This window comes from Cavia porcellus, unplaced genomic scaffold (assembly GCF_034190915.1).
Source record: "Cavia porcellus strain 051 isolate PalLab524CR breed Dunkin Hartley unplaced genomic scaffold, mCavPor4.1 scaffold_7, whole genome shotgun sequence".
NCBI classification, from domain to species: domain Eukaryota; kingdom Metazoa; phylum Chordata; class Mammalia; order Rodentia; family Caviidae; genus Cavia; species Cavia porcellus.
Window position 1 is genome coordinate 28,784,871 of NW_026947490.1, and position 12,267 is coordinate 28,797,137.

Below are 12,267 nucleotides of genomic sequence, written 5' to 3' on the forward strand. Positions count from 1 at the left end.
TTGCGAACAAAGGGTTTTCAACTGATCCATGATACGACCGAAACATATGGGGAACAGTTACATTTTAAAAAGATTTATTAGAAGCTGGGTGTGGTGGTGAACTCCTGTAATCCTCTTGGGAGGCTGAAGCAGGAGGGTCATTGCAATTTGGAGACCACTGTGGGCTACAAAGTGGGCCAAAAGCCAGCCTGAACTGCAGAGGGAGACCCTGTCTCAAAAACACAGAAGAAGAGGAAAGAGAAGGAGAAGGAGGAGGAGGAGAAACAGGAGGAGAATAAGAAGAGGAAGAAGAAGGAGGAGAAGGATTTATGAGAGCAAAACATTACCATTAATGCCCCTCATAACGCCCACCCTGGCTTTCACTCTCATCCTGCCTCTGAAGCGGCTCTGGAAGTTCTCTTTCCTGTCTTTTTGTGGCCACCTCGATGTCCTGAGTTTATTCGCGATGCTGATCGAAGTCAAAGAGTGGCCCTGTGCTCACCTGCCTGGTTCCTGGGCTCTGGCGCTGTGTGGCCTCCGTTTCTCCCCCGAAGTTAAAGTGACTGCGAAAGGTAAATGTCTCCAATCAGTGCAGAGCACTGAGGGGCCGCGACAGTGCAGGTTAAAGACACTCACAAAAGAGGACACAGAGCTGCTACAGACACTGGGAAGGATGAGGGCGAGTGTGCCCTAAGGGAGGGCATTTTGAGGCATGTTCGTGGCAGTGTGTCTGTAATGAAATTTTAAAAATGTAAACATTCACTGTATTTTTTAACATCTTGCATTTATTTCCCTTTGCATCTTGTTCTGCTTTGTTTTGTTTTGTTTGAGACAGAGTTTCCACATGTAGCCCAGGCTGGTCTCAAAGTCATGAGGATCCTCCTGCCTCAGCCTCCCCAAAGCTGGTGTTATAGTCATGTACCACCATGCCTAGTTGGGTCTTGTAAATGCTACATCTTCAAGAACTCTTTCAGGAAAGAGTTAAAGTCACCATATCACAGGGATTCATGCATGCCCATGTTTATAGCAGCATAATTCACAGTTAAAGAAATGGATTAAAAAATGTATTTACACCCTATGGAGTACTATTCTGCCATAAAGAAGGAAAAGCTTGAGTTGTTTGTAGGAAAAAGGATGTACCTTGAGATTCTAATGTTAAGTGAAATAAATCAGGCACACATGTTTAAATAGCACATTTCTCTTACGTTAAAAAAAAAAACACGCTAAGTACCAATAAGAGCGAAAGAAAAGCTAGGTAGCAGAAAGGAGGGAGGTGGCTCTTTTTGAAACACAGATGGCATCAGAGAGGGAAGATCAGGGCAGGAGATGAACAGGAGTGGGGCCGCACACCCACTCCCTGGAAGGGATGGAGTCACCGTGCTCTGGGGACACAGATGCACTGGAGAAAAGCGACCCTTCCAGGAAGTAAGTAAGCCAGGCCCCGCAATGCAGAAGTGCAGCACCCCACAGAGCTGGTGCCCGGCCCCGCACACCCAGGCAGAGCCGTGTGTGCAGCCGGCGGCGCTGTCCTAACTACCCGGCGTGCGGTCCTGCAGCGGCTGCCTCCGGCTGCCCAGCTCCGACTGCCGGGCTATCAGAACCGCATCTCGGCCACTTCCAGGCTGCAATACTAATCTGCGGCCCTTGCTTAAGCCTCTGTCCTGGGCCCTTATCCGTCTCCACACTCACAAGCTGCTTCCTGCTCTGCTGGCCGCTTCCTGTCTGGGCTGCAGCTGGTGACTGCCAGCGGGGACAGACATCAGAAGCAGACTGCACCTTGCCAACTCTGCCCTTGGGGGCAGCGCGCGGCGGGTCCGGATCCATCCCCCCCCCCGTTCTTTTATTGAACACCTACTGTGTGCTACTTGCTGGTGGATAAGCTGCGTACTGACCTCACCTCTGTGGAACCGAGAGACTAGTGGGGCAGAAGGAGGTGAGTCATACAACCCGACAGCAGCGCCCTGTCCCCTCTGCCCTGCTGCAAGTTCAGCTGTACTTGCTGTGGACAGTGAAAGCTATGGGGGAGAAAGTGCATCTGGCACTGATGTGTCCAGAAGAAGGAGCTTTAATAACAAAAGGCAGAGGGAAAGAAGGGTGTTCAGGGCATCAGGGGCAGCAGGTGCAAAGGCCCTGTGGTCAGAGGGATTGAGACAGGGGGGTCAGACTAGGCTGTGCCCAGGGTGAAGAGGGCCAAGAGGGCTCTGGAGAGGATGGAGGGGCCTCGCAGTTGTTTTTCTCTTGAGAGCAATGAGAATGCATGAAATAGCTTTCTGCTGTGAACTCTGCAGAAGGTGGGTGACTTGTGGGTCAGGCACAGAAGCTGGGGTTCTGGGTCCTGAGATGCAAGGATGGTGCGGTAGGAGGCCAAGGACAGATGCTGGGGATTTCTTGGGGCTACTCCATGATGAACTGCATATGGAAAGCAGAGAAGACAGCGATGTTCCCGGGCCCTGTACACCCATCTCCGTGAGTTCTCAGAGGTTCAGAGAGGGAAAGCTCTTGGCCTGGGATCATACAGCATCTGGGGCTGGACTCAGATTCAACCTGCACCTGCCTGATGTCTGCACCTGTGCTCTTTGGGCAATGCCAGCACCGGGCTCTGGTCTACCTGCTCGCCTGGGATGTCCTCAGGCTCCAGGCACCGGTGGCGTCCACATTCCCACCCTCCCCATGTAACCACTCTGGGTTCCCCAGGCCCACAGCACTACAAGCTCGCAGCGTCGGGCTGGTCCTGTTGCCTGTGCTGTCCTCCTTGTCGCAGTGGATTGTGACACCAATGTCTACCTGCCTGGGAGTATTGCGGCCTCCCCTGCCCCTCCCCAGTCACCTCACACGCCTGCTCAGCATCACCCATCGCCTGGTCCTAGCCTGTCACTCGCCTGGATCTGGACAGCAGCTTCCTCTCTGCTTCCATCCTGGCTCCTCTCCATCTAGGTCGTGGCACTTGTTAAAACTTAAGTCATGAACTATCCTCCTTTGCTCCAGAACTGCTGTGACTCCCAGATGATCTCCCCTCCTCCCTCTTTGCACTGACCTCCCACCTCCTCCCTGTTGCTCACTCTGGCCTCCTCGATGTTCCTTGAATATACCAGGCACAGGCCTACCTCAGGGTCTTTGCATAAGATCCTACTTCTGCCCACCATGCCCTTTCTGCAAATATTTATACAACTCACTTATTCACTGCCTGTATTTCTTTCTTTCTTTTTTTCTTTCTTTTGGGGGGTTTGTTTTTTTGACACATGGTCTCAGTCTGTATTTCAGCCAGGCCTTGAACTTACTTTGTAGTCCAGGCTGGCCTCAACCTCATGCTGACTATCCTGTCTCAGCCTCCCAAGTGCTAGGATTACAGACATTCATCACCACCCCCAGATCCTCACTGCCTTTAAATCTTTGGCATTCTTAACATGGTCTCGCTGACCATCTGTCATAGTAATTGCACATATGGGAGGGGGACCCAGTGACATGCAAGTTCACAATGCGTAATGATCATATCTGGGTAATTGGCATAACTGTTACCTCAAACATTTCTATTTCTCTGGGATGGAAACTTCCAAAAACCTCTTGATGGATTGGTTTGAAGTAATGTGCAATTAACTGCGGGCAGCCAGAGATTCCTACTGTGCTATAGAACATTACAGATTATCCTTCCTCCCCACCCGTATGCATCCATTACCCCTCTCTGTCCTCTGTAGCCAGCCTGGGCTCTGCTAACCTTTTCTGTACTCTCTACTTCTATCCCTCCACTTTCTACCTTTCACATATCAGCAAGAGATGTGTCTTTCTGCGCCTGGTGTATTTCACTTAATTTAATGCCCCTCAGCTCTGTCCATGTTGCTACGAATGACAGAAACTCATGCTTTTCTGTGACTGATAATAGTCCCTTGTGTAGATACACAATGTTGTCCTGAGCCGTTTATCTGTTGATGAACCCTGTGCTGACTTTGTATCAGCAGTGAGCAGACAGTACAGATGTCTCAGTTGGCTTCATTTCCTTTGGACACAGACACAGGAGCAGGGTTGTAGGATCACGCAGAAGTCCCAGCTCTCACCTTCTGAGGAGCCCCTGTGTTTTGCTCCTATGGGTTCTCACCCACACTGGGTGAAAGTTCCTTTTCTCTGAATCTGCACCTGTGTTTGTTTTTATGTTTTTTTTTTTTTTTTTTTTTTTTTTTTTGTCTTTTTCGTTTTTATCGGTACCAAGGATTGAGCTCACGACCACACACTTGCAAGGCAGGCGCTTATGCCGCTGAGCTAAATCTGCAGCCCCTGTTTTTATGTTTTTGATAGTGATCATTTTCATTGGGATGAAAGATGTCTCATTGTGGTTTTAATCTGCATTTCCTTGATGATTAGTGACCAGGCCTTTTCACGTACTTGTTGGCCATTTGTAAAGCTTCTTTTGAAAAATGTCTATTTGAACACATTTTTTTTGGACACAAAGAGTCTCTGTACCGGTAGCCCAGCCTGGCCTTGAATTCACAGGGATCCTCCTGCCTCAGCTTCCCAAGTGCTGGATTGTGAGCATGCACCACCATGCCCAGCTATATACATTTTTTAAAAGCATTGGTTTTTTGTTTTGTTTTGTTTTGTTTTTTGTACCAGGGATCAGACTCACAACCTCGCACTTGCCAGGCACTTGTGCTGCAGAGCTGAATTCCCAGCCTGAAAAGCATACTGCGAGAGTATTTTTGCTGAGTTGACTCCCTTTTGTGTTCTGCATGTAACTCCCTTGTCAGTTAGCAGCCGACCTGTACTCTTTCCCATTCTGAAACTTCTCTCCTCACTTTGTTGGTTGTTTTATTTGCTGAGCAGAAACCTTTTAGTTTGATGTTATCTTATGGATCAATTTTTGGTTTTGCCACCTGTGCTTTCGGGGTCAAATCCAGAAATCTTTGTCCATCACAATCTCCTGAAAGCTCTTCCCCATGAGGCCCCTCTGTGCCCATTCCCCACATCCCTGATTCCCCATTTACGCATTAAAAAAATAGGACCTTTATTTGTCCCTAAAATCTGTATCATTGTTAGCATCATTTCATTTCTGCCTCTGGGGCTTCTGTAAACACTTCTGATGGTTTTCTGGGCGTGGTGGTGTGCTCTGGTAATTTCGGCACTCAGGAGGCTGAGGGAGGACAATCACCACAAGTTCGAGGCCAGCCTGGGCTACAAAGTGAGCTCAAGGCCAGCCTGAACTGCATAGTGAGACCCTGTCTCAAGAAAACCAAAACCAAAACACAAGCAAAACAAAATGTCATTTCTTGTGATCACCAGGTCATAAATGAGCTCAGGTTTGATTTATCTGAAAATGCAATTCTCTCATCTTCATTTCATTCAAGGGTATTTTTGCAGGTTATCAAATTCCACAATAGGCTGGGGATTTAGCTCAGTGGCATAAGAGCCTGTCTGGCAAGTGTGAGGTCATGAGTTCGATTCTCAGCACCAAAAAAAAAAAAAAAAAAAATTCCACACTGACTTTTGTTCTTCTTTTAGAAGCTTAGAAATACACTTCCTGGCCTCCTCTCCTCTGTGATGTCAGCCGATTTGCACTTTGCTATTGTCCCGTGTCTAGTGGGTCATCTTCCCAGAGTGGCCTTGTCTTTGGGTTTCAGCAGTTTTACTGTGATGTGATTTGTGAGTGATTTTCTTCTACTTGTCTTGCTGGGAGTTTATTGAAATTCTTGAATCTGTAAGTTGATATCTTGCACTAAATTTAGTACATTTGGGGTTATTTATTTATTTTTTATCGGTACCAGGGATTGAACTCAGGACCGTGCGCTTGCAAGGCAGCTGCCTATACCGCTGAGCTAAATCCCCAGCCCTCTTTTTTTTTTTTTCTTGAGACAGAGTCTCGCCATGTAGCTCAGCCTGGCCTAGAAGTCACAGCAATCCTGCTGCCTCAGCCTCCTGAGTATTATAAGTGTAATCATCTACCTTCAGTGTCAGCATCTACCTTCCGGTCCTCATCTCTGTGGACCGTTGCATCCTCGTCTTCTGCCCTGTGTGGGCCCGGAACCACCACACCGTGAGGCGCGCAAGCTGGCTGGCTTTGGCTGTGTGGCTGGTGGCGGCGGCCGCCTGCTTCCCCTACCTGCAGTTCCGGGACATTGTGCCCGCCACTACATCCTGCTGCAACTATTTTTCTGTCTCATTTTCTTTTTTTCCTGCTGAAGTTCCAACCACTGTAGGGTAGACTGACTTACATTGTTCTCACAGGTCTCTGAGGAGATAGTTACTGTCCTTTGTGTTTTTCTTTGTCCTTAAGATTGGATAATGTCCATTAATCTACGGTATCTTCATTGATTTCACTTCCAATCTGTGAAACTCATCCAACAAAATTTCAGTTGCATTTTTCGTCTCTGGAACTTCTAGTTATTTTTCTTTATAAAAACAACTTCTCTTTCCCACTAGGATGTTCAAACTGTTTATTCATTTTAGATACCTTTTCCTTTAAGTTTTTGAACATATTTTTATTAAACGTTTTAATGTCCTGTGTATTGCAGTAGCTACACAATCACTGGGTTAGTTTCTGTGGACTTTCTCTTGAATCTGACTTACTTTTATTTCTATTATTTCACATGCATAGTTGTTTTAGATCAGATACTGGACATCACACAGGGTATATTACGGTTGGAATAATTTTCTTTGAAACATAATTTTTGTTAATTAAATTGCCTTTTAAAAAAAAGAAGCAACTACATTGCCTGGACTCAAACTCCAAACTGTGTGCTCCTTGTGGTAGGAAACAGCTCACTTCTTTCAAATTCCAGCTGTTGCTTTACCACCAAGTCTCCTGGGCTCTTCCCTGAATAAACATCATTTATTTGGCCAAAGATCTGGACAGATCTCAGCTATGCAGCCATGGGAGTGCGCCTTGTCTATGGCTTCCTTGCACAATTCCCCCATCTCCTACTCTTTCTGGGCAACCTGCCAGCTCTTATCTCTGTTCTCTTGCACCCCAAGCCAGCTGTGGAGGTGGCTTTTGGTTGCTGTAGGACTTGCATTATGGCCATTTGCCAAAGATACTAAGGTCCCTGACCTCCTGGAGTCTCTCTCCGTTAAGTGTAGATTTGCTTCTAGTTTGCATTTGATTCTGATCACCCTCAGTATTTTCAAATCACAGATGGGTTTGGGATATTTTGTCTGGAGTCTATAATTTTTTTGTTGGTGGGACAAACTGGCCTCCTTTTTATGTCTTTCCATAGCATAGAAACTTCCAAGCCTGCACATCCCGGGTTTCCTAACTGACACGCTAACTGGGCTGTAGATTGCGTTAGGTTGATTGCTGGTCACAGATAGCACCAACAAGGTGTGATGGGATGATTCAGTGGGGGACGTGAAGAGTTGGAATCCTAGAGAGGACCACAGGTCTCAGTGAGAAGCAGCCTGGGGTTCTGACGTATGATCACCCCATTCCAGGACAATGAATGCTTCCGAATGCCTGCCCGAGCAGGTGTGGTATCTCTACCCGCTGACCATAGCCACCCTGTGTGTGTCCTGTGTCATTGGCGCGCTGGGCAACGCGATGGTGCTGTGGCTGACTTTCTTCCGGATGACCCGCACCGTCACCACCGTCTGGTTCATTAACCTGGCCCTGGCTGACTTCGTCGTGCTGGTGACCCTACCCATCACCATATACTACGTGGTGAGTGGCCAGTGGCCCCTGGAGAAGTGGACCTGCAAATTCTACATGGCCTTTCTGGCCCTCAACTTCTTCGTCAGCATCTACCTTCTGGTCCTCATCTCTGTGGACCGTTGCATCCTCGTCTTCTGCCCTGTGTGGGCCCGGAACCACCGCACCGTGAGGCGCGCAAGCTGGCTGGCTTTGGCTGTGTGGCTGGTGGCAGCGGCCGCCTGCTTCCCCTACCTGCAGTTCCGGGACATTGTGCCCGCCAAAGGATGCAACCACTGCTACTTCAATTTCAGCCTCGGGGGAGGTGGAGACCAGCGTGAGAAGTCCAGGGCTTTGCGGAGACAGAGGGAGGTGATCGTCTCTCACTTCCTGCTGGGTTTCCTGGTGCCATTGGCCATCATTGGGACCTGTGCCCACCTCATCCGAACCAGGCTTCGGCGGGACGGCTGGGCCCACACTAGCCAGCCGAAGAGAATGCTGGTGGTGCTGGTGACCGCTTTCTTTGTGTTCTGGTTTCCGTTTAACATAGCGCTGCTGGTCCAGCTGGAAAAACTGGTGGAACCGACCAACCCCTTCTTCCCTAAGCTGATGCTCATCCTCTGGGCTACCTTCTCCCTGGGATGCCTCAACAGCTGTCTTAACCCCTTCCTTTACGTCTTCATTGGCAGAGATTTCCGAGAGAGGTGTTTCCAGTCTTTGTCTTCTACTTTGACCAGGGCGTTTGGTGAAGAGGGTTTCATAGCTCATATTGTCCCCGAGGTGAAGCCCCCAGGGAAAAATGGGTCCCTTCAGGTGGATGCCACAAGTGTGACACTAGAAGCCCTGCCTCCTCTTCCAGGAGTTCTTCCTAGCAATTCCCCATCTAAAGCTCTGTAGTACAGGCATCCAGGTTTCCTCTACTGTCCATTGACCCTTCTTTTATAGGAGGACTTCTCTGTCTTAAACTGGTCATCTGTTTAACCAGAAAAAAGTAAGTAGAACTAATGAAAACAAGAGAAAGACTACATTTCCCAATATCCTTTGCAAGGGAGTACAACCATGTGACTACTTTCCAGCCAATCAGCTGTGAGTGGAAGTAGGTAAAGCAACTTCTTTGAAATGCCCTTAAATGAGAGGCCCGCCCTCCACTCTGCTATTTAACTAGATAGTGGATGTATCAGTTTGTTTTTGCTATGTAAGAAACATCACCAAAATTCATAAAATATAACCTTGTGTGATTTTTATAGATCAGCAATCTGGACTGGGATGAGTTTACCAGCCCAGCACTGCATGCTGCTGGTCAGAGCGAGTCACAAGTCCAGTCTTGACCCAGGTGAGAGGGACCCACTTGATGGGAAAGCCTGCAAAGTAACAATGCAAAGGGGCACTGGCACAGGACAGCACACAGAACTGGAGCCCTTGTGCAGTCTGCCGCAGCAACCACAGTGGCAAGCCACATCGGAAGTCACTGTGTCCCCAAGGAGTCACCTGCCAGTCCTTCAACGCTCTCACCTGGGTCGTGAGGCAGGCGGCGCAAAGGCTCACTTGTTGGAGCCACTATTAGTTTAGGTCTCTGTGGCAGCAGCTGAATCTGCCTCTGCCTTGACTAGGATGGCATCAGCCTCTGGCGTCCGCATGCAATGAGACAACAGCGTTCCTCTTGTGGAAGCCGGGCTGGAGTTGGGTATTCTATGACCTGCAGTCTGAAGCAGCTCTTAGCGATGCAAGCAGTGAATCCCCCTCTCACTAGAGGCAAAACCCCAACATCCAGGCCAGAAATGATTGCATTACTTGCTCCAGTCCATAAGAACAGGTTGGATTTGGGCTGAGAACCCCACCTGTCAGCACCTCCCTCCCCCTCCCCCATTTTGCAAGATGACATCCAATAAGCCAGGTGTGGTGGCGCACACCTGTAATCCCAGTACTCAGGAGGCTGAAGCAGGAGAGTTGCTGTGAGTTTGAGGCTAGCCTTGGCTAAATAGAGAGATTCTGCCTCCAAAGCAGGGAGGGGGGACGTCTATGTCCCCATGTCTGAGAGTGAGGAGAGGCTTAAATGTTGGCATCTGAGTGTTCTGAGGAATGGAGCTACTTTTAAAGAAATAAACTGGGGAAAGGGGTTTACTTACAAAACCTGAAAGTGGTGTAGATACATGGTAAAAAGATATTTCTTGCTTTCGTTCTTTTTTTTTTTTTTTCTGGTCTTTTTTGAGACAGGGTCTCACTGTGCAGTTCAGACTGGCCTTGAATTCACGTATGTAACAATCTGTGGTCTCAAACTCATGGGGATTCTCCTGCCTCAGCCTCCTGAGTGCTAGGATTACAGGCATGTGCCACACTCTTCCGGTCTTAATCCTCCCTGGAGACATCCATCACCTTTTTACACCTTTTGTCACCTTCTGGATCCCTTAGCCACGCAAGAGCACTTTAAACACACACACAGTACACCATGGACCCAATCCTAACACCTTGCATATTCTAGGAAGCAGGCATAGAAATGCATAATTGTTCTGAGCGGGCTTTCTCTGCAGGGGTGGCTGAGGGTCCCTTGGACCCATGCACTGGGTCCATCTCCTGTTGATGGGCAGTCAGGTGTTTTGTGAGTCTGCTGTAATAGCGTTTTTGAAAGCTTGAAAACTCTTCAATATGACACGCATTTCTGGACAAGAGAAGAATGGAATCGGGTGAACTCCTTGATTTACCATAGCATGGACGCCCATAGGATTTTGCCAGGCTAGGGAAGAAAACGACATGACCCCACCCCTGTCCCGATCGCCTCTGATCTGCACCAGGCACAAACTCGATTCCGAATGTTACTGTCTGTGTTGTTTGGCCTTTCGTTTTTCTGCCAAAGATTTCGTCTGAAACATTTCAAAACTGCAGTTAAAGTGACAACTGCAAAGCGAAAGAATAGCCTTTAAAGCACGCTCATCAAATGTTAGTATTTGCATCACCCCACAGGCGGGCCCCACTCTCCCTCCGTACACGCGTGGGACAGGCAGACACACCTCAGTCATTCCAGTTCTAGGCAGACCAACGTAGGGAGAGCGGCCCGGGGGACCCAGGGACAGACCGCAGCCACCGGGGCTGTTCCCACAGGGCTGTCCCCACAGGGCTGTGTCCAGAGGCAGCTTCGGAAAGTTTCCAACGTGAGCCTTTCCCCTGCAGAGCCATAGATCCTTATTTTCCTTAAGGACTTTAACATGGGAGGATCTAAGAAACAGGCCGTGTTGCAACTTCCTAACTGTCCCAGTTAAGAAATTTATTTCATTTTTTAAAAATTCAGGACATGCTGGGTGTGGTGGCCCAAGACTGCAGTAATCCCAGCATTCTGGGAGGCCGAGGCAGGAGGATTGCACATTCAAGCCCCGTCTGGGCAACCTAGTGACTTAGCAAGACTCAAAATAAAAAATAAATAATAAAAAGGGCCGGGACACAAACAAACAGAGGAACCTACGGTGATTTCCCCTCCCACCCCAAACGCCTCCGCATGACATCCTAAATAGTCTAGACCAATTCCCAAAAGTACAAGCTCTAGTCCCAGCCTTCGGGAGGCTGAGGCAGATCGCCCGCGTCGCCCGGCTGCCCCGGAGCGCCGCGCTGGGCTGGCCGGTGGTGCAGGAGGTGCACTGCGTCGCTGCAATGCAGCCGCCACCTCCGGCGCCCGCCTCCTCCCTGGGGTGGGCACTGCGGGGCTCGAGGCAGGCTCCAGGGGGCCAACAGGACCGTGAAGCCGGACGCTTTTATCTGTGCCTTCTCAGACAGCGAGGGGAAGGTTTTAATTCGCATCGACGTTCTAACGACTGCGGTCACATCCTCAACACGACTGCGGTTTCTGGAGCCACCGCGGGATTCTCTGGGGAGACAGCCGGGAAAGTGGGGCCGCGCACCGGGCGCAAGCTGGTGGCGCTGGAGTCTTCGGCGGGGCGGGGATTAAGGCCCCGCGCCGGGCAGACCTGGAGCTAACACCCCCAGGGGCGGGGCTACCATCTCAGGGGCGGGGCTACCATCTCAGGGGCGGAGCTACCATCATAGGACACAGAGCTGACATTACGAGTGAGGGCTAACACCTCGGGGGGCGGAGCTACCATCTCAGGGGCGGGGCTACCATCATAGGAGACGGAGCTGACATCACGAGTGAGGACTAACACCTCGGGGGCGGGGCTACCATCTCAGGGGCGGAGCTACCATTATAGGACACAGAGCTGACATTACGAGTGAGGGTTAACACCTCGGGGGGCGGAGCTACCATCTCAGGGGCGGGGCTACCATCATAGGAGACGGAGCTGACATCACGAGTGAGGGCTAACACCTCGGGGGCGGAGCTACATTACGGGAAGCGGAGCTAACATCTCAGGAGAGGGGCCGACATCCAGGGGCAGAGCTAATACCCCCAGGGGGCGGGCTAACATCAGGAGGGGGCTGACATTCCAGGGGGCGGAGCTAACATCTCTGGGAGAAGAGCCGAGGTCCTAGGTGTGGAGCTAACATGGGGGGCTGATAGTGCAGAGGTGTGGCTAATACCTCAAGGGGAGGGGTGACATTTTAGGGGAGAGACTAATAGGGTATTTAGAGGAATAGCTCTCTTTGGGGGCGGGGCAAGTGCCCCAGGGGCGGAGCTAGTCTTAGGGGCGTGGCTAACGCTTGGGGCGGGGTTAGGAAGGGCTAACACGCAGGGCTGGCGT

General features: G+C 49.9%; 1 protein-coding gene across 1 annotated transcript; it reads left to right on the forward strand.

The window, feature by feature from the left end:
• The first annotated feature begins 1,709 nt into the window (after positions 1-1,709).
• Gpr32 (G protein-coupled receptor 32) lies at positions 1,710-11,018 on the forward strand. The gene is made up of 2 exons (XM_023563223.2): positions 1,710-1,912; positions 7,393-11,018. The coding sequence occupies exon 2, from the start codon at positions 7,397-7,399 to the stop codon at positions 8,480-8,482; it is 1,086 nt and encodes a 361-aa protein (XP_023418991.1). The 5' UTR covers positions 1,710-1,912; positions 7,393-7,396; the 3' UTR covers positions 8,483-11,018.
• The last annotated feature ends 1,249 nt before the right edge of the window (positions 11,019-12,267 follow it).

What these genes read in the sequence shown, in the direction of transcription:
- Gpr32 (XM_023563223.2), top strand. Translation starts at nt 7,397, where the DNA reads ATGAATGCTTCCGAATGCCTGCCCGAGCAGGTGTGGTATCTCTACCCG.